Genomic DNA, 22,880 nt, shown 5'->3' with positions numbered 1-22,880 from the left:
AAAATGGAAAGGAGTCCAGTAGCACCTTTAAGACTAACCAACTTTGTTGTAGTGTAAGCTTTCGAGAACCACATAACCTTTCGAGAACACAGCTCTCTTCGTCATGCATGCTTATGTTACAGTTAGATCCATCTGACGAAGAGAGCTGTGGTTCTCTAAAGCTTATGCTACAGTAAAGTTGGTTAGTCTTAAAGATGCTACTGGACTCTTTACTATTAAATAAAGATTTAACTCCAAAAGGACCACACTCTCCCTTTCTCCCCCACGCCCCGCCCTTTGATGCGAAGTCTTTTAGACTTCCAGCTGATAACCTGATAGTTTTAGGTGGGTAGCTGTGTTGTTCTGCAGTAGATCAGTAAGGTATACCCTGAAAATTTTGTTGGTGTCTAAAGTGGCACTGGACTCAAATCCTGATACCTGAGAATACCTGGACCGCCTTATCCCAGAGTCCCGTGTGGTGCCAGCAGTGCAGCTTCCTTGTGAACAAACAAGCAGACGGGTCTCAGTTACTCTGTAATCGGAAGGTTTTGTGAACGGAGTTTAGCCCCAGGGAAAGGCAGAAACTTTAGCTGCCTGGTTTGTCTTTTCATTGACAGCTTCTCTCCCTCCTCCCCCTTCCTTACAGAGTCGTGCCCGAGCAATATGGCATCGTTTGTGTACTCCATCTGGAGAGCTACGACTGCCGGCTGGCTGCAGCCGTACTTTCAGCTTTCTTTCTTTCGAGTCTGTAATTAAAACAACACTGCCGAGGTTTAAATGTGCCTGTAGTAAAAGTTAGGAGGCTAAAACACACCATTAAAGGGAGAAAAGTGTTCTTTGGCATTGAAAAGAAGCTGATGTCACTGCCGAGCTGCCCTTGAGAAGCCTGTTGCGGATGGCGCATTCCAAGGAGATGGAGAGAAGGAGACGGGCTGCACACATTGTGGTGCAGAACAGCAAATCAGGGAGTCTTGAACTGGAGTTTGCTCATAAAGCCTGGTGAAGATTAATCATAGAATTTGGTTAGTGCCTTTTGAGAGTTCAAAGCATTTCTTACACATTGTTTCAGTAATCGTTACAATGTGGAACAGCCTGCCTGCGGAGGTCGGGAGAGCCCCCACCCTCCTGGCTTTCCACAAAGGATGAAAAACTGCATTATTCAAAACAGTTTGTTACTCAAATAGGAGGGCTGTATTGTAGGGAGGGGATCTCAGACGCTCCGCTAATGAGTTAAGAACCATAGACCTCACCACTATATTGTATTGGATCCTTGCTAATGCTATGTCTTTATGAACTTGTATCTATTTACCCTATGGCATTGTTTATGGAAATGTTTCTGATACTGACTTTACTAATCTTACACGGTGTAATTCGCCTTGAGTCTCAGTGAGAAAGGCAGACTATAAACGACATAAACAAACAAACAAATATCCATCTATTCTGAATAAGGGAGATAATATCTTAAAGGTATATCCTTGGTTCCTCGTTTCATACAAGAACATCTCCTCCATCTCAGTTCTGTCCTGTTCCCCAGAGGCACTTATAGGCAAATGTCATGGATATTGCTAAAACTATAGGGGAACAATTGCTGGATATGACCAAGAAAGTTGTTCAAGATACCTGTGCACACAGAAACAGGGCTAGATAGACGTCTAAGGGAGTCCAGAGGCCTAGAATAAAACAACCTTGGAGAAGGCATAAAGCCTGGTGGACTGTTTTAGGAAGGGGAGGAATAATGTACTGGTGTAGGGGGCTATAAGAGAAACCACATTGACTCCCATGCTGATGGTACAGTAGCACCCTGCAACATTTCTCTGCCCGTGGATATCACATTTTGGATATGGCGTGATGGCCCTGTCATTAAGTCAAGACAGAGAAATAGATCAAGGGCCAAACACAAAGGATCATGGTAAATTGGTATACGGGGTCTACTCTGGTCAAAAACACAGTAACCTGTAGAGAAAAACAAATGCTCTGAGGTAGAGGGCATCAAGTGAAGTTCCAATCACAGTTCCAGCAGGTCTCTCCACCATGACAGCAGGTCCACTGTGACAAGAAATCTGATGTTGAGATGAAGGACTTTATTGGGAGCAATTTGATCTTAATTTTGAACCCTGGGAAGAATAGATCAGAACGGAGGACAGCATGGTCAGATCCACCCGCATCACCTCTAGGGAGTGGCTCCTCCTGAGCACTGAAAGGAAGGATTTGTCCCTCATCATGGGAACAAAACTACAAAGTGCAGGGAAACGTGGCATCAACAGGCAACAGCAGGACATGACGGTAATTTATTGGCACTATCATAAAGCAGGAATGTAGACTGAACGTTCCCAGTCTGTAGGTCATTGTTTTGTTTTCCATATTTGTTGACAGATTTTTGTTAAGATTTTGATGGACTCCATTTCTGTAGCTTGAAATAGCTCTATTGGTATTTCATCTACTCCAGATGCTTTGTTTCCCTCAATTGCTTTGAGTTCAGCTTGCACTTCGCTTTCTAAAATTTCTAAATTTGTAAATTAGAAGAGCCATCTAACTCACACTAATGCATGCAATGTACCAAGGCCCAGATGCAGCAAGTATCAGACTTGAGAGTGGCAGGAATGTCTAACTTTAGAGAAGCTGGCAATATTATAGGCGTGCTGGTGGAGGGCCAAAGGATGTTCAGATGTATGAGAAACTTGTAATCACTAATTCTACATAGACTCTATTAACACAAAAAGTAACAAGAATGAACTCATTATTGTTATATGCGTCATGAAGATATTTCTTTTCTTTTTTTAAAATATATTTTTTATTTTAAACTGTAAGAATGTACAAGAACAGACAATAGTATATAAAGTTAAACATTAGAAATCAAGTAGTTACAAGCTAAGTAGAACATCAAAACAGTCTCTAGATTTAACAAGTTGTTTAGTAGAATCATCTTGTGACAGAAAGTCTAGAACCGGGAACCAAAATTCAGTAAAGTGGGATTTGTAGTCTGGATTTTCTCGTTGCTTAGTGTAATCAGTTAATTTGGCTAAAATAAATAAATCCCAGACTTTCAATAACCAGTTGGAGATGGTTGGGCCCTTCTCGCTTTTCCAAGCTGTCGCAATAACAGATTTACCTGCTGCCAACAGTAGAGCTATTAGAGCCTTTCTTTCTTTCGGGATGAGAACAGCACACCAATCATTTAGCAAGATCACTTCAGGCTGAAGAGGTATCTGATAGGTGGTTATCTCTTGTATGTATTTACACACATCACTCCAAAACTGTTTAATGTAGACACAATCCCACCAGCAATGCATATATGTTCCTCTATTCCCACATCCCTTCCAGCATAAGGGGGAGATTGAGTGGGTCATATGTTGCAGCCTAGATGGTGTCAAATACCATCTCATCATCAACTTTATGGTTTGCAGCTTGATACTCACTATATTAGTAGTGAATATAAAATTGCCCCACAAATGAAGATATTTCTAATATGAATAATCTTGTTTGGTGAATGAAATCATAAGATAATAGCTAGCCAAGAATTTGAGTCTCTGAAGCAGCTATTGTTACGAAAAGGCTCTGAAGCCCTGTAAATATAACAAGCTAAACTGATAGCGAGCTGCTTCTTTGAAGAGGCTCCTTGCCTGTGATCTTCTTATCTTTCCGTAAGATACTTTTTGGACTCTTGTTATTGCTCTCCTTAATGATCGGTTATAATGGATGGTACAAGTTTCTGTTGATTGAGTTATTAAGAATACTAAGTAGGTATTGCTGTAATAATTAAGGCTTTAAAAGGAAGCCGAGACTCCTTAATTGTATTATTTGTGTACTGTACCCAGTAACAAACCAAAAACGTTATCTGTGGTGTACCTCTGGCCAGGAGTTAAATGATTTGCTATAGGAAAGCTAAGCAGATGTTCAGGGCTTCTTTACTGCATGCCTATATCCGAATCAAGACTGATTCAGAGTTACCCAGAACACAAAGCTGGTTTGGTTTTTAGAAAGTCTCTGTTCTGCCACCTTCTTAATGTGAGGTCAAGACTAGGTCAGAGGACCTTATGCTGACGTTCTTGGATCCATAGTTCTCAGATGTAGATCTAGATCTATTCTGATCTAGAGGCCAAGAGGTTGCTTCTCAAGCTGCCCCATAAAGAAGGCTCCCCCGCCCCCCCCCCACACACACGTGCGCCAGTATAAAAAGAAACTAATTGATTCAGACCGAAGGTCCATCTAACCCAGCATTCTTTCCCATTTATTTTTTGTTATGATTTTACATCCTGTATTTATGCTAAAATTATTTTATATTACGGGGTTTATTGATGCTGTTAATAGGGATAGCTTTACTGCTGGTGTTTGGTTTTACTGAAAGGTATTTTTATTTTAACTGGATTGTTTGTTTTGTTTTATAATGTTAGCCTAGATTCTGGAGAGTGCAAGATAGAACTTTTCCGTAACATGATACAATTGTAGGTGACGCAACAAAGAGCCGGTATGGACAGTAAAATCAAAAAGAGTCCAGTAGCACCTTTAAAGGTGCTACTGGACTCTTTTTGATTTTGCTACTACAGACTAACACGGCTAACTCCTCTGGTATGGACAGTGGCATTGTTGCCACACTGGAAATCTTTGTGCTTATTCCCCCCACCCCCTTTTTGGAAGATGTCAACCAAGACAGTCAGATACAAAATTTGATTGGTAAATGCATTGTTCTCCGTGTATGACTTCTTTGTCGGTTGGACTGATGGAGATTCTGTTTTTGTGACTCAAGCTACGCAACTCCAGGCCTCCAGGCTGTGCCTCTCTAGAGATGAGCAGTAGCATGGCAACTCTGCATTGAGTGCTGCACTGATTCTAACTGAAAACAGTCTTTGCATCTGACAGAGGGAATGCAGAAATTGACAGAATTATGTTGCCGCTGCTGCAAACTGAATCTGGCCTGGGATTTTTTCCGTGCAGGGCACCATGGAATGTTTCCTCTCTGATATTTTACCCACAATGCTTCGTTCGTGTTAGTAAGCCGTGAGACGCATCGGAAAGTGGCGACCTTTGTTCCCCAGTCCCAGATGTGTGGGTGTGCTTTGTGACTGCAAGGGGGCCGCTGAGAGTGTTAGATCTCAATTGGAACTGTCTTGGTATGCTGGACACAGCTTTTGCCTTTGCCCTGTGGAGCTTTCAGACGGCGCACACCTGATTGCATTGATTTCTGTACCCTCGTGCCGTGCATAAGCGGCTAATCAGTCAGTTGAACGATAATGAAAGTTCTTGCCATCTGTCTGCTTTATTTAATGGAATGTCAGCACATCCCAAATAGGAAATAATTGGATTGACAGACACATAGCCAGTTATTACACTGTTTGTTATCTGATTAGGAGGGGGGGGTGAAGTGGGGAAGGGGAGCAGTAAGCTGGGCAGCTGGGAACTGCAATTTGAGTTGATCTGATCGCATCTGACATCCCAAGCATGTGTGGCCCCCATGGAGAAATTTGCCAGGTGACAATTCCCCTGCCATCTTGGGGTTGTGTGATGTCTTCTTTCCTTCTCAATCAGAGATGGGCAAATCGTTGGGCCTGGCTGCCCCATCTTGGCCTCCGCCTGCTTTTGAGGGCTCCGAGTCAGAAGTTAGTTCTCCCGTATTCCCGTGCTGAGGTGGGTTAAGCTGGAAAAATGTGACTTGCCAAGGTCACCCAGTGAACATTACGGCTGTATAGGGAACTGAACCTGGAGCCCCCCATGTCATAGCCCCCCTCCCCAGTTCTAACCACTTTCCCACACCGGATCTAAGAGAAGGTGTACTAGAGCAAACTAGTGGGCCATCTAATCTAGCATCCTCCTTCTCACAACGGCCAACCAAATGTTACTGGAAGGCCTACACGTCTCCCATTGCTATTGTCCCTTTACTTTTACTGAACACAGAGTCCCCATTGAGTCATCTTGGCTAATAGCCTTTGGTGAACCTGTTCCCAATGAATTTGCCTAACTGCATTTTAAATCCAACTAAACCAGTAGCCGTCACGAAGTCCTGTGACAGAGAATGCCACAAGTTAATTACTCTTCCTTTGAACTTCTTGGTTCTAGAAAGCGTGCAGAGGTCTTGGGGCCTGGAAAAGCTATTTCTTCAAATAACCCTGGCCAAAACTCCCGCTCAAAGATTATTTGGCAGAACGCTATCCCTACACACTAGAGGTCTGGGAGCGGCTCTTCCAAACGGGATTTATTGCTGACCTAGAGAATACTCATGTCCATATCAAAGCGAATGCTAAGATTAATCTTTTTAATGTTTAGCTATCCAAATTGTCTTTGATTTTACATTTTGCTAGTGCCGTGGGTATCTACCATTAATGTCCTCTTTTGCCAGCTAAAGAGAATGACTCTGAAGGAACCGTATTGTTTTTCGTGGTTCAGTATTTAAAAACCTAATTATGAAAAGCTATACTTAAAGCATGGGGAGTGTGTGTGTGTGTGTGTGTGTGTGTGTGTGTGTGTGTGTGTGTGTGTGTTTCTTCCAGTCTTGCTCATGATTTCATGCAATCTTGCTACGGCCATCAGCTAAATGTAATTAATAAAATGCCAGTCAAAGGTAAGGGGCGGTTAATGGTACAGTTGTTGTGATCTCTTATAGGGCAGTTGCTTTGTTCACACAAGGTCGTGAGTTCAGTCCTTTGCATCTCTGGCTGAAAGTTGCTGTCTGAAACCCATGAGTGCCGTTGCCAGTCCAAATATTCAAGACTGGGACAGGTGGACCAAAGTTCCGGCTTAGTTTAAGGAAGCATCGCACGTTCAGCACAACCTCACGGACTGTTTTGGTTGAAAGCAAGATCTGAGCAGAGCATTGCTTTGACAGGATCTGGTCTAGGGTGAAATTTGCTGTACAGCAGAGACAGAATTAACAGACATAACTTAACAATATTCAAACAAGTGACCTAAAATGGAAAGAGAAGCAAAAGCGGAAGTAGGGTGCTGGTGGTGAAATCCAACGTGCCCAGGTTCGTGGCAGCAATATTTCAAATGATGGATGTGATTTTAAAAGTCTGCATTACAGTTGGTGTCTCCCTGCAATCTCTCATTAAAGCCATACCTGGAGTCAGGAGGTGGTGGGAGAGGCGAAGTCCTACTACGGCATTCCCACAGAATACTAATGCTGCACAGTTATGTAACACAGAAATAAGAGAGAGGAGGAAGGGTGAACTAAGTATAAGAGGGACAAGAATTATGTGATTCTTTTAGAAAAAACGTTTTGACACACACACACACACACACCAGATTCTTATGGTGTAGAAAATTTCAGTGAAAAAATTGGCTTCTCTCCAAAAGCCTTCTGCAGATCAGAGCCCTTCTTCTGGTACTTATTAATTTTAGTGAGATCTCTTTGGGAAGTATTGTACCACAGGTGCCTCAGATGTACGGATCGAGTGCACACACACATACGAACACACCTGCTTGATGACCGCTGAAAAGGTGAGTGCCAGATCTCTCACCCACAGGGTAAGGGGCTCTGGCAACCCTGCCAGTAGCTATGCCTGGAAGAGTTTCTTCTTAGACACATCAGTGGATTGTTGAGACCGTTGTTAGAGATGAGCCAAATCCCAGAACGGTGAGAGGCCTCCGAGGCCTTGCCTTATTTTTGTAATTTCTCTCCCATTTTGATCTGAAACGTGGCACCAACCAGATCCCACTGGGGCGCAGCAGTGGTGTAGAAAGCCGCTTGTGTCTGAACGGAGGACGTCAACGGACATCGGAGTCCAAGACGAATATCTCGGTTGCATCTTGGAGGAGTTTGCAGTGCGCCAATTTCATCGCGCAGGCCCCGTTACTGCTGTAATGAAGCTGCCTCCGACACTCCTTTCAAAGAGTTTTAAGAGGAGTGCTGCTGTTCCTGCTGGCACCTGGGTGGAGGCCTGCTAATAAGGATTTCCTGTAGTAGGAGAAGTGGACCGAAAACTAGCTTCAGCAAGTGCCATTTCCGTCTGTTTTTATGAAGTCCTGTCATCCTTCAGTGCACTTGCTTGACTCTCATTAAGGCTAATGGAAACAGATTGAGTGCCCAGGGAGGGGAACTGGGCCATAAGGAGGCAAAGCGGAAAGGGAAATTTTTTGGTAGCATTATGCTTACAGTTACACTAGCAGAGCCACCAGTTTACATAGATCAGTGTGGGGCAGTGGCCAAAGCGCAGGATTTGGATATGGAAGCCCCAGAGTCGAACCTTTGTTTAGCGCATCATGGACACAGCAGGGTATCCCCAGAGGCCATGTTGTGAGTACAGCCATTCCTTTTTTTAATTTAAGCAGGCTTATACTGTGAAGTCATGTAATTCTACGTTTCCACCTTCACAATCATTGGGAGTAAAGGGAGAGTCTATAAGGCCTTCTCCACCAGCTTGGAGAACCTTTTGAACCTGTGGTCATCTTTGAATTCTGGCGTAGGATGGTGGACACGATGGCTGCTGCAGAAGGCGGAACCAACCACAAAACGTTTGTTGTTGTAGATTTTCCGGGCTGTATGGCCGTGGTCTTGGCATTGTAGTTCCTAATGTTTCGCCAGCAGTGGAATGCCAAGACCACGGCCATACAGCCCGGAAAATCTATAACAACTAACGTTCTCCGGCCGTAAAAGCCGGAATGCGCCAATATAACCACAAAACAATCATGCAGAATTCTAATAATTACTCTTCAACATTTCAGGCAGAAACTTTAACAGGATGTCTTTTTAAATGGAAATACTGTTTTAAAATATTTTCTTGCATAAATACAGAATACCTTCTTTCATGGAATGAAGTTTCTTGTGCTGTGATGGCAGCTGCTGCCAAAGCAACTTTGAAAAAATCTTCACAGCCAATCAGATCTCCAGTGGCCAGACAGAAGCCCTGCTGGGTAAAAGCCCCATCTGGCCCCATGCACTTTCTAAAAACACTTGGCAGGCTGCAGGAAAGATCTCTGTAGGTGGTATGGTGCCAACGGGCACTGCGTTGAGGACCCTTGGACTAGACCAATGTCCACTAGACCAACTTCCTTTCTAGAACATGGTACACAGGGCTTTTTTCTGGGAAAAGAGATGGTGGAACTCAGTGGGTTGCCAGCACGGGGGGCAACTCTTGGCGGGAGGTGGTGCCCCTGGTACCACATGTGCACGTACAAAGTGCACGCATTCTCCCAGGGCCAATGACGTCACTTTGGGTCAGCTGGAACAAGGGGAGAATTTTTAAAAGTTTAAATCGCCCTGGGCGAACATGGTCACATGGCTGGTGGCCCCGCCCCCTGATCTCCAGACAGAGGGGAGTTTAGATTGCCCTCCATGCAATCTAAACCTCAAGAGGTTCCGGAACTCCATTCCACCATGTTCCAGCTGAAAAAAAGCCCTGATGGTACATAAGAATGAGGGGGGAAACCAACTAGACCCTTTGTCATCACTGCTTTCCAGGTTGCTGTGGTTACCAACTTTATGTAACATAAATGTACTGTGTCCCTGTTTTCTGTCTTCCTTTCTCCACCCCTTCTTCCATTGTGCCACATTTGTTAGACTGTGATCCTTTTTTTCCAGGAAGAAACTTCCCTGTTTTGTTCCTCATACAGTCCATGATAGAACGTTCTTGATGAATTCTTAGCACAGTGGCTTGGTCCTACTTGTCAGTCGTAAGATGCTTTAGTGGAAATATCTTTGACTACCTATCTTCAAGGGGGGGGATGGGCTGTGTCTACTCAAATGAATAAACAGAGAGACTGCATTAAAACTAAAGTTTCAGTATAATAAATAAAATAAATATGCCACAGAGGGCAGTGTCTCATGAAGACACGTGCCGCCATCAATGCGTTAGTTTGTATGGTGCCACAGGACTCTTTGTCATGGCAGAGGTCCAGGATCGAGCTGGCCAGACAGCATGCCTGTCAATGCAACCTGAAAAGGCATCGATCTTTTTCTGTACCTTTATAGGAATTCTATTCTGAATTTGCAGGTTTCTCCTCAGACTAAACATCCAAGGAATTTCAAAACAAGCCAGGAAAATGTTAAAGGCTTTGAATTTTTTCACGTAGGAGTGGGCACGGTGGAGAGAATGTTGCTAATCTCAAACATAACACCACTTTTGACTCATGCTCTGCTTGGTTTCCCTCAGTAACTATGTTAATTAGCCTGTATTCAGTCCTAGATTTGCTAATATTTGGCACAAATCTGGAAAGATCAGCTGAGCTACAGTCCCATTGAAGTCAATGGAAGCTGCATGCAGTTAGTTCTTCGGCTTCAGCAGGACTAAAGCACCCCTTCCTCTGCGCATGGCTGAGTTTTGCTTATTGCTTTGCTTGCCTGAGAAATTGCTGGAGGAGAGCCTCCCATGCCGTTTGTATCTTTTAAAACCTCCATGGCCCAAAGCACTTGAATTTAGTTACCTTTCAGTTTAACTAGAATGGCCATATCGTGTTGCTCCCCATATGCCATTTTATTTTTATGTACTACGATGGCTTATTGTTGTTAATAACACGATAGCTGCACACTCCCGTGATCAGAGGGAAATGGATGCTGCTAGGAATTTGTCCCGAAAGAGGGATGAATCCAACCACAGGCACTGCCTTGGCACCCGGGACTCCCACAAATGTGGGATGCTCCACCATAATCCTGTAATTTCTGACTCTTAGAAATATGGGTCAGGCTCATTGCCAGGCTATTGGAAAATTGGTAGCTTTTGGAGACATCATCAGCAGGGCTTTTTTCCAGCGGGAACGCGGTGGAACGGAGTTCTGGCACCTCTTGAAAATGGTCACATGGCCGGTGGCCCCGCCCCCTGATCTCCAGACAGAGGGGAGTTTAGAGTGCCCTCCACGCAGTGGCAGATTATCTTCACAGATAAACATCATAGGGGTTTTCTGGCACTCGACCCAGCATGGTGTAATGGTTAGAATGTTGGACTAATTGCTGGGAGACCCAGGTTCAAATACCCATTTCACCATGAAGCTAACCAGGTGACCTTGGGTCAATCACACCTTATCAGCCTCACCTACCTCGCAGGGTTGGTTGGTTTATGTAATGCCTCCTACCCATCCAAACTGGATCCCAAGGCAGCAAACATAAAAACATTTCAACATTAAAACAGTATTTAAAATAATATATAAAATAATTCAATAAAAACAAGTAAACACACAGATAACATAAAAACCAGGGAGGAGAGCCAATAACGGTTATGCGAGAGATACCAAATGAAACAAAACAAAGTCTTCACTTGCTGGCGGAAGATAACAATAGACGGCGAGAGAAAGATGTTCCTGGGGAGAGAATTCCAAAGTTTTGTCGCCACAACGTAGGAGGCCGTTTCTCGGGGTTCCAACCAGGGGCACCTGAAGCCCAGCCCCCAAAGACAACCAGAGTGGATGGGTAGGATCATATGGGGAAAGGCGATCCTTAAGTTATGGTGGCCCCAAACCATTAAGGGTTATTGGGAGGATAAAATGGAAGCAGGTAGGATGACAGCCTCCACCCTAATCCTTCAGAGGAAACATGGGATAAAAATGTACCAAATAAATAATAAATAAAAGTTTGCCTACTTGTCCTCGTGTTGCTTCTTTATTACCCAAGCAAATCGCCACTTACTGTCATTCTCTCCACTCTATCGTTTACTAAACCTCCTCCAGGGAAACTTCTTTGCTTTGTAAACTACGTAGCCTAGCAATGGCCTGTGTCAAAAAGCTAGCCTAGTGTAGTCAGTGGGTTATTGTTCTGTCCTGGGAAGACCTGGATTTGAATTTCTACTTGGAGTCTCTTTACACAAGACCTCTTACACGAGGACGCTCAAGTGAAGCGAGACGCAGTGTTAGCCAGGAAGAGTAGTTTAAAAAGACAGAGTTACAGGCTCTGTCAATTTCACCTCTCTGTAGAGCAGGCAACCATCACTCCTTGGAGGGTTTGTTAATTTCACCTCCAAACTCTCTGAAGAGCTATCTTTGCCAGCTCTGTAGAGAGGTGAAATTGACAGAGCCTGTGGCTCTGCCTTTTTAAACTACGCTTCCCAGCTAGCTAGCATTGCGTCTCCCTTCACTTGAGCGTCTTCATGTAAGAGGTCTCCGTGTACAGAGACTCTGGGTGAGGAAGCCTACTGTGTTGCCTGAAGCCAGTCACTGTCCCTCAGATCAGAAAGTGGGTATAAAGGAAGAAAACTCACTTGGCTCTTCAGAGGAGGAGAAGATGGATACAGATAGGATATTGGGGCGGGGGGGGGAGTCCCTGCTTACCTCTGGCCTGATTTTATGCATTATTGCCCTGGGATGAGAACCTAGGGGCCTCCCTGTTCATACCTCATTGCTCTGTGCCAGCTCATCACAACTCAAATGGGTGGTATATGTGGAGGGGGGGTCATCTTTCAGGCAAGACCTTGCATTCCACGGATCTTTGGGTTTCTTCTAGCTTTGTGACTTTGCAGTGGGTTGTGGCTGAGAAAACTGGAGACTGAACAGAAGAAGCTCTGGTAAAGGGAAGGGCAAGAAAAAGAGAGTTCTGCTCGAGCACTTGGCAACTGGATGGTTTATCTGTGTATGCAATAAAGTCACCAGCTTGTTCTTAAAAGCAATATCTGTTCTGTCATAAACGATAATACTGCAGCCCAATTCCCCAGCGTCTAGTTTTCCTCTGTAAATGCTGTGCTTTCCACCTTTTAGTCCCTTCTCCACGGATGCATCTTCAGTAGCAAAAGATCTCTGGTGTATCCAGTGAAGCGGATGTTTTACGTTCTTTCTGTGTATTAAGCTGCACGTCTGTTTAATCGTCAGGATCTTCTGATGTTTCCTGAGCTTCACTGAGATTTTTTTTCCAGCAAAGAAAGGAGGGAAATGATGGAGCAGATGATGCAGGAGTGCAGTAAGAAAAGCGCTTTCATCAATCAGCTCGATCATTTTCTCAAATGCCGCTCAATCCCCTTGAAATGGCTGCTGCTTTGAACGCTTCTAGGATGGGAGATCAGCTTGACAGAGTGCTGCGATCAGTAGCCTTTAGGCCAGGAGCGGGCAAGGATTTGATGCCTTGGGAAAGCACCTCTGTGACTGCAGGACCGAGGAATTCCAGGGTGTTTCCATGTCATACCATTGACTGGATCCACCGTCATCAGTAAAGCGGCTGTCCCCGATGAGAGTCCCCAAAGCTGCCAAAGCAGGCCACCTAAGAGGGACCTTCCTATTTAAGAGTTATGCAGAGAAATATGAATTTATCCCTTTTTTAAAAAGAATACACACAGCCTGTGTATGAAAAAAAGGTCCTGGTTGCATGGAATATTGAGAGCAAGTGAACATCAGTTAAAGGAGGGCAAAACGGGGGGAGATGGGGGGTGCAGGAGCTTGCTGAATATGAGGGGTGGTGGTATTGGGCAAGGGGCAGGGATGTGGAATTTTATGGCATAGCCTAGGATTGCAAGGTCCCCCAAGCCCCCAGGCAGGTGGTCAGAGGCCCAGCACCTACCTTTTACCTTCCCCCAAATTGGGCCAGTGCACCACCCAGGAGCACGCCCCGGGAGGCACATTCCCCCTCCTGCCAGCCAGGTAAGTGGGGACAGGGGATGGAGGGTGGGAGCGGGGGGACTGCCAACCCTAGTATAGCCTTATCTCATCGGATCTTGGAGGCTAAGCAGGGCCAGTAGTTGGACTGGGACAACCAAGGAAAACAGACTCTGCAGAGGAAGGCACTGGCAGACCACCTCTGCTTCTCACTTGGAAAGGACCTTGCTGGGGTTGCCATAAGTCGCTTGTGACTTGACAGCACATACATATGTACATAGGGTGAAAAGAATTTCCGGCAGTATCCCCTCCTATGTAATTGCTTGTACGTTATTCCTTCTAATACCAAAGTTCGTGGTCGAGCACCTATCAGGAAGGCAGCAAAGTACTGCTGTCTGTATACAATGCAGGGGGCTGCATATTTTGGGGTTGCTGTCTAGGTAGATAGGTATGCACAAAGTTTGCTCCTTTGTAAAATTAACAAGAGCCCACCCAGCCACGGCAAATGCAAAGCCTACGAGCACTGAGCTTGCTTTGGGATGCGGAGAATGCAGAGGGCAGGGAAGCCCTTAAGAATTTATAGTTTCTTGGAGGGAGAGGCCTGGGTAGGATGAAAAAAAAATCAGCCATATATTCCACACACTCAGAGAGTCATGCTTCCTTGCAAGCCCCCATTTGTTGGTGAGAATTCTTTTAAGCTTGAAATCATTACAGACAGAAAGGAGGATTCCCCTTGGGCAGGTATGCAATTCAGAGGTTGAAAAGAGTTGGGTGGGTATCCCAGAATAATGGGATAATGTGAGCAAGGCCTTGGTTGGTTTGTCTGCCATTGTTAACTCGAAACAGGACGGATTTTTTGCCCGTCCAAACATAACATTTCCACCCAGAGATCGTTTTTTGAAAATATTACTGTGGCAATAAGAGTTTCACTGGAGTGGATCCATCTTGGCGAATCCCACAGAGGCCCTGTTTACATGTCCCACTACGGGCATGAGCTGCACTTCTTGGGGTAGGATCTCAGGGCTTGATCTGAAAGCACACCTCTGAAGATGCCAGCCACAGCTGCTCGCGAAATGTCAGGAACTACAATGCCAAGACCACGGCAATACAGCCCGGAAAACCCACAACAACCATCGCACACAATAAAGTCAGTGCCTTTACGGTATCTTATATGCACAGCCTGCAGTTCCCAGACGGCAAGTCGGGTTAACAGTGTTGTTGTGTGAATGCCAGAAGAATCATATGGTGTTGCAGCTGTCAGGTAGAAGACATCCGTTTGATTGGCCCAGTCAGTTGGCTCTTGCCATAGGGTTTGGCATATTCATGGGGTCTCAGGAAGAGAATCCCACCTCAGGTCCTTTGAGAGAGAGGTACGGTAGAAATGTTGGGAACTGGTAACTATCATCCTATTACGGAGAGCCCTCAATAATGCTTTCAGAACCTCTTTGCCTTTAGTATTTAGGTAAGATGTAACAGGGATTGAGTGGGGCCAGATGGCACAACAAGCAGACGTCATACCAGGGCTTTTTTTCAGCGGGAACACGGTGGAACGGACTTCCGGCACCTCTCAAAAATGGTCACATGGCCGGTGGCCCCGCCCCCTTATCTCCAGACAGAGGGGAGTTGAGATTGCCCTCCGTGCTGCCAAGTGGCATGGAGGGCAATCTAAACTCCCCTCTGTCTGGAGATCAGGGGGCGGGGCCACCAGCCATGTGACCATTTTCGCCGAGGGCAATTTAAACTTTAAAAAACTCCCCCCTTGTTCCAGCTGACCCCAAGTGACCTTGTGCAGTCTTGAGTTCCACCACTGAGTTCCACCACCTCTTTTCCCGGAAAAAAAAGCCCTGCATCAAACACATGCCCTTTCTGAACTGCAAGGGCAGCCAAGGGCACACCTTGAAGCACCCCATGGCTGCACAGGTGATGGGAGACAGGTTGTCCCTCTGAGAAGTCTGTCTGCTGTTGAGAAGAAGTCTGTGATGAAAATTCCCAGAAGAGAGTTTGAAAACAACGGGATAATACATTGAGTCTCCCACAGTTGTGCAGTTGTGTATGCACCACACCGGGGTGGGGTGGGGGAGGTGGAGGAGGGATCTTTTACTGGAATTTGGCAAAATGGCCTTTTTAAGCATCTTTTGGATAAGAGTTATCATAGCAAAAAACAGCCTCTACTTAGCAAAAGGAAATTATCTCAGTCAGTTTCTGTATCAATTCTCGTCTTATCTCTATTAGCTAAGCCAGCGAAGACGTTAAAGTTGGGAGTTGAAATGACTCAAGTTTTAGGAAACGATAAACTGTTATAGAAAAAAAAATATTCCAGCGAGTTGTCATTTGCAAAAAATTTCGAGAGACTTGATTTTACCTAAAGTGCTTTTCCGTCTAGAGGGACCGCTTAATTGTAGTCACAAATCACCTTGAATGCTTTCCTAGAAAGATAAAGCAAGTTAAATTTGTATATCACTCGGCAAGCGCTTGCTTCTGAATTGGATATGAGACGGAGGTTTCGGCTTTCTCCCTCTGAATCTTTAGGGCTGCCACCCCTGATCTTCCCCGCCTGCAGCTTAGATATTTCGCAGCAACGCGGAAGCTGGCAAGCGTTTTCCTCCTCTCCCCCCCCCCTCTTTTTTTTAGCTTCATTAGGTTTTTGGACTTTTCCCTCTGGGACGTCATCTGGGTCCACGGTCCAGCAACCCAGAATGTACCTTGCTTTGCATTTTGATTTGCAGAAATCTCCTTAGCATTTTACAAGAATGAGCGCTGCGGTTGTTATGTTAAATAAGTGTAATTACCATGCGTTAAGGGAATGTTCCATCCTTGACTTGCCACATGACTTGCTCTCTCACACTGAGAAAATGCACCCCACGGCGCTTTTTACCTTCATGGGTTTTTCCTCTATTTTCATCTGCCAGTGCAAGATAGTTTCAATTGAGAATTGATTCCGATTCCCCTGTAAATGTACATATGGTGGAGGTTTTTTAAAGTGATATTGTTTTAGAAAAATGGTTCAGAAAACCATACAGGGCCTGTGTAACAGCCCTCTTGGGCTATAAGCAGGAGACCAGCCATGTATTTCATGCTGTCGGGTATTGGATAAGCACCCTTGTTTTGTGCACTTCCCGCTTCAAGGCTATCTTGAAAGGTCTCGAGAGTTCTCCAGTAACATACAAATGCCTTTTGGGCAAATTGCTCCGTGTAAATGCTTGTTACCGTTTATTCCTGAATCCTTCATTTGAGCATCATGCTTCCGTAGTGTGTAGTGCCTCTATAAGCTGTTTAATTTGTATCAGTCTGGAGTCTGTGTTTTCCTACTGGCAAGAGTCCTTACCACCGGGGTTAATTTGAACCACAAGGAACTCTGGTTCCCTAGTCGGAAAACCAGTTTGAGATCCAGGTGTGGTGTAGCGGTTAGCATGTTGGACTAGGATTTGCAGGACCTGGATTCAAATCTTCTCTCAGTTATGAAGCTCATTGGGTGATCGTGAGCCACTCGCTCTCTTTCAGCCCAGCCTACCTCACAGAGTTGTTTTGAGGATAAAACTGGGCACCACGTACTCTGAGCTGAGTTCCTTGGCAGGAGGGGACAGATGGAAGCGAGCCAAGTTCCCGTGGTTGCGGTAAATGGCTGGCTTCATAACCAATTTATCATCATTATTATTTTGATTTATTTATGTGCGCCTTTCTCACTGAGACCCAGGGCGGATTACACAGTGCAAGTGAAAAGATAATCAACAACTAGGACGTTAGAAATCCTGCCTGCTTGTGCCCCCTAAGTTGCAGGGAAACTCTATGTAATGGCTGTGTTTAGAGAGCTGCTGTAGCGCAGTGGTTAAATGGTTCGGCTGCGAATCAGCACTCTACTGGTTTGAATCCCGCTACTGCCATGAGCACAGGAGGTGGCCTTGGGTAAGCCATTTCTCTCAGCCCCAGCTCCCCAGCTGTATTGTGGGGATAAGAATAACACTAACTTGTTCACCACTCTGGGTGGGGCACTGATATGCCTAGAAGAGTGGTATATAAGTGTAGTTGTCGTTGTTGTTGTTAGAGACAGGGCCGGCGCTCCCGTTGAGGCAGGGCCGGCCCCTGCCTCAAGCACTGAGGCGCCGGAGGGGGCGCTGGGGGCGGGGGCGTGCACCACGGAGCTGGCGGCGGCAGCACTGGGGGCTGAGTGGGAGGGATGGGAAGCCGCTCGCGCACTGCCCCAGCCACCTGCTGTGCCTGGCCCACAGCTGCTGCAGCCTGCCAGCCCTCCTGCCCCGTGCTGCCGCCGCCGCCAGCACACCCCCCCGGCCGGACGCAGCAGCCGCGGGCCAGGCGCAGCAAGCATCCAGGGCAGCGTGCGGAACCTCCTCAGCCACCCACCGTGCCCGACTGGGAGCACGGGCAGTCTCCACACACTATCCCAGCCGCCCGCCGGCCAATGGGGCAGTGATGTCATCACGCAGTCTGGGGCGCGCGCACTCTGTGTGTATGCATAGGGGCAGCCTCGGGTGCCAGAAACCCTGGTGCCGCCTCTGGTTAGAGAGCCCTGGCTAACACTTCCGGGCAGAAGTGTGTATCGAATCAACCCTGGCGATCAATGGGGTGACAGATGTCGCAGCCAGATCGCCCTCACATCCAGAAGTGTATATCGAGAAGGCAGCATGGCAGTGACCCAGTGCTTCTGCCGAAGGGGAATGTTCTCCACCAGAGGACAAAGAGAGATCACTGGAATTGGCCCCCAGGTGGGGAGGCGTGGGCGTGGATTCTTAGCTGTTTTGGATACGCATAAGGTGCCTATGCAGTCATAAGGAGGGGAGACCACAGCTTTCCAGGGTGTATGGGATGCTGGATTAAGGTAATAATAATAATAATAGCAGTAGTAACAACAACTGCACTTACATATCGCTCTTCTAGACAGATTAGTGGAAGGGCGAGGGATCCTGCAGTCACTGGGAACTGTAAAATACTGCAATGTACAGCACTTAAGGGATAGCTGGGTAATCCGTGCAGAGCTGATCTCCGTTTTGTAGGATACTTGTGAAGCCAGGGCGTCCTCAAATAAAAGATCTCTGTTACAGTTAATAAAACAATTGTGTTTTAGAGCAAATTATATGCTCTCATGCTAAAAAGACATCTCACCGCGTACTGGCTATAGGCAGGCATCTTGGAGACCCAGGTACAAGTCTCCACGCTGCCATAAAGCGTGTTGGGCGATCTTGGGCCAGTCTCTTTCTCTCTGCCTAACCAACATCTCAGGGTTGTTGTGAGGATAAAAAGGAGAGAGAGGAGAGAGAGTGAAGTGTACTGCCCTGAGATCACTGGAGGAAGGGCAGAATAAAGACGTACTGAATAAAACACAATAATAAGTCTATGAGGTTGTTGCTGGAAGGGGCTGGCATGCAAGTATCTTTGATTGCTCCTCCTGTAATAACATATCTGGGAATCACCGCCTAGTCGTTCCACCTGCCGCGGTTGAGACAGTAATGCCACGCCTTCTCTTCTTGTTCATGTGTTTCAGATTCATCCAAGAGATTGAACATGCTTTGGGTCTCAGTCCAACTAAGCAGTGCCCACTGCGTGAGTTCCTGACCATGTATATCAAGAACATCTTCCTTAGCCAAGTGCTGGGAGAAATCAACAAGGAAATAGAAGGCGTTACCAAGGCCACAGATCCACTGAAGATCCTTGCCAGCGCCGACACCATGAAGATGCTAGGGGTGCAGCGACCCCTCTTGCAGGTAATTCTACTAACCAGACTTCCCACTGAGGTCTCAGTGAAGCTTTAGGGGAAAGGAGGTCCACAGCTCTGGAAAAGCCCGCAAGGAGACCCTGCTGTGCCTCAGTGGCCTAGTTACCCAATAGATGCTAGTATTTCTATCTTCCATTGCCATGTGATTTGGATACGTGAATGATAATACAGTAGAGCTTTTGGCTGGCCACAAGCATCACAATGAGACGTTTATTTTATTTTGTTATTTGTTGGATTTATAGCCCGCCCTCCCCACAGGTGGGCTCAGGGCTCATAAAACAACAGTTTCAAAAACAATAAATAACCGTTAAAATCATAAAACAATAAAATCAGCAGATCTCATAGACAGTGGGGCAGCAAAAGTGGACAGTGGATACATGGATGATAATATAATAGAGCTTTTGGCTAACCACAGGCATCACAATGGGACGTGAAGAAGTCCTTTTCTTATAGGGTTCTGTAGGCCAAAATGTGCCCTGACCTGGATAGCTCAGGCAAGCCTGCTTTTGGTAGATCTCAGAAGTTAAGCAGGGTCAGCCTTGGTTAATAATTGGATGGGAGACCTCCAACAAAGATCAGGGCTGCAGAGGCAGGCAATGGCAAACCACCTCTGTTAGTCTCTTGCCATGAAAACCCCACCAGGGGTTGCCATAAGTCTACTATGACTTGAGGGCTCTCTCCACAGGCCAAAATGTACCTGAGATGATAAATCCCTCTTGTTACAGTAAGCAAGGCTAGCCCCATTTACATAAGTGAGCAAGATCTGGAATTCACTGTCAGAGGAGGTAGCGATGTGATGGGCACAGCCAACTTTAAAAGGGGATTAGACAGAATCACGGAGGAGTCTTAGCAGCTACTAGCCAGGGTGATTAAAGGGGACCTCCACGTTCAGAGGCAGTAAACATCTTCTGAACATCAGGGGAAAACCTCGGCCTCCATGCCCCGTTGTTGGCCCTCCGGAGTAACTGCTTGGCCACTATATGAGACAGGATGCTGAACTAAATGGGCCAGTGTTCCGACCCAGCAGGGCTCTTCTTTTGTTCTTACGTTCATTTTTACGTGCTATTGCTTTTTCTCTACTTTAAGCAGCTGGCGTATGATCAGTGGGTACCACATCCCATTCCTCACCATTTCCCTTCACAATTTACAGTATATTGATTGACCTTTTAATTTATTACCGCTTGCTGCAGCAATTGACAGTATAAACAGAGCTAAGGTACGAACGTTTGGCATTTTGATTTCCTAGCAGGCATTTTTTTAAAAAAAAAATTGGCTTACAGTATAGAAAAGTAGTAGTTCAAGAAAAACTCTGCCAATTTATTTTTCCAGCAACTGTGTCTGTAGCAATACAGCAGATAATGAGAGTCAGTCTTGACCGCAACCCGTCCATCAAACGGGAGATTTTTCTTTCAGTTGCTCTAGGAATTTTTCACTGTGCTGGTTACGGAAGGCCTTCTGTTGCGAGACTGCAAAGGGGAATGGTCACCTTGAGGACATGATAGCAAATCAGGTTTCCAAAGAGGTTGCAGGGGGGAAATAAAATGTATTTAAACAGACAATGGGGAAATGGGGAAAAATCGGGCTTCATTCAAGACTACCTAGCTATATCATCCTTAAGCTGTGTTCAGATTCTCTAAGAAAATATGCGGTACCGCATCCTTCATAAGGATTCTACTTCTCTTCCTTTTACTTGTCCAATCAATTATTCTTCTGTGAAAATTGTCACATGTTCCAGAAAAAGGCAGAGTCGTTAGAGCTGTGTGTAGTCTTCGTGGCTTAAATATTGAGCCTGGAAATCTATATTTGGCACCCTGAGAATCTTGGAATAAGTTTTTAGTTTTTGTGGGGATGGGTGAGGGGGTGGACTTTGGTATCATGCTGGTAGCTGCGGAAACTAGCAGCAGTCAGGAGGGGCTCCTTGACGGGTGCGATGGGATTCGGGACGGCTGCCGGGCCCCTTCCACAGTGGCCTTTTCCCCAGGGTAGTTATGCACCAGACCTGGTTCAAGCTACCACCTTCCCAAGGGATCTGTCCTCCGTACCAAAGCTCTTGTGGTCATCCACGCATAGCCACTGAAGTCCCACGTGAGTTCCTGCCACAGCCAACTACATGAGATCCAGAACTGTAGTAGACGAGGATCAGCCATGGTATTTTCTGATACTTGGGATAGCAGACAGAGTCTTGACACAGTTGCTTGGCATCTCCTCCATTAAGAGCCCCCCGAGGCTGGTTAACCCAGGTTTGATTTCCAGTCACCCCTGAGAGAAGTCTTCCTCGGGGAATCGTCAGTCGTGATAGAAGGTGTTTTTGACACAGGCGCCGTGACGGGGGCCGGTCTAGCAGAGCTCATTCAGAAGCCCGCCTGTCCAGCTGCTTCTTCCATAATGATTTGCTCGAGATAATGAGCCCGTTGCTGGGCTGGCTGTCTCTGTCGCTGCTGGGGGAGATCACTTGTGGCTCTCCCAAGAAAACATTGTTACAAGCCCCCGGCCCCGCATACTGTTCTCATCTTGTCAAATTAGCGTACATTAATCAGATGGGTGCTGGTGACGTTCAAACGGCCGCCGCTTGCTGCCAAGCAAGTTTTGTCATTTCGTGCCACAAGCAAACGAGTGTTCTTTCAGGTCCATTTGCAGCCGTAACCAGAAACCATTTGGTTGCAAGTCCTTGCCAATCAATTGGGCGTTTCTTCCTTCTCATGGAAGAGCGTGACCTTTGAGACAGGAACGGGGATTCTGAGCAATAAAGGATGCTTTGCTGCAGCCTAGCCATTTTCAGATTTCTCCGCATGTTTGCTCGAACACCCATCCATTTGCACACGCGTGTGGAAACACATGCACACAGCCTTTTTGTTTCTGGACATTGTTCTATGGGGAGTTCAACTGAGGCCAGGGTCGGCCTATGTCAAGCCATTGTCAAGATGACTAGTCAAGGAATGCAGGTTTTATTTTTATATTTCCACCCACTTTGGATCCCAGTGCATCTAACAACATTACTGGTGTAGAAGTAATTCGTTTAAAATCAGCCATGCTTGCTAACAGCATTAACTGTCTTCTTCTATCCATAGTTAAATTTATTGAGTTGGTTTCTACGGGGTTTATTTATTATTCAGCCAAGATAGAGCAGCAGGGCAGTGGGTGGGTCGTGTGGTTCATAAACAGATGATAATGGGACTGGTGTATGTTCTGTGAGCCCCTACGATCAGTAGGGGGCCAGCCGATTTGACCCAGATTGGGCCACTGCGGAGCACGGGAGCACTGCTGTGCTCCGCAACGCCCCAATGCAGGCTGATTCGGGCCTGATCCCGGGCCGATTTGGGCCCGAATCAGGCCACTGTAGAGCACAGGTGTGCACCCTGAGAGGCACTGTCCCTGTCACCCTGGGAGGTGTGTTCCCCCCCACCTCCGCCAGACAGGTAAGCAGAGGTGGAGGATGGAGTGGTGGATCTCCCGCCCCCAGCGGGGGACTGACAGCCCTACCTGAGTGTGGTGCAGCTCTCACTCTGGCTCAAATACTGCACGTTGCATCTCATGTCGGAGTGACAATTGATGGTCATGAAGCTGCAGCCAAAAGCAAAGCAGGCCACGCGTCTTCCCACTTCCTCCCCGCTGCCAAGGGCAGCAAGTAACATGGAGTGGTGCTAGCAGAATGTGCAAAGACATTTCTTCCACTTCCTTGCTGCCTCTCCTTAAGTACTTCTGGCTGGGAAGAAGGGAGAAAGCACAACTTGGCAAC

At 46.3% G+C, this 22,880-nt stretch overlaps 1 protein-coding gene across 1 annotated transcript in view; it reads left to right on the top strand.

Moving 5' to 3' along the window:
- EXOC4 (exocyst complex component 4) overlaps window positions 1-22,880 on the top strand; it is a 504,959-nt gene that overhangs the window by 386,983 nt on the left and 95,096 nt on the right. The window contains exon 11 of the mRNA XM_054988676.1: window positions 18,914-19,133. Within this exon, the coding sequence (XP_054844651.1) occupies window positions 18,914-19,133 (220 nt within the window). The remainder of the gene's footprint in view (window positions 1-18,913; window positions 19,134-22,880) is intronic.

This window comes from Eublepharis macularius, chromosome 9 (assembly GCF_028583425.1).
Source record: "Eublepharis macularius isolate TG4126 chromosome 9, MPM_Emac_v1.0, whole genome shotgun sequence".
In the NCBI taxonomy this organism is placed as follows: Eukaryota; Metazoa; Chordata; class Lepidosauria; order Squamata; family Eublepharidae; genus Eublepharis; species Eublepharis macularius.
This window is presented reverse-complemented; position numbering and strand designations above follow the sequence as displayed.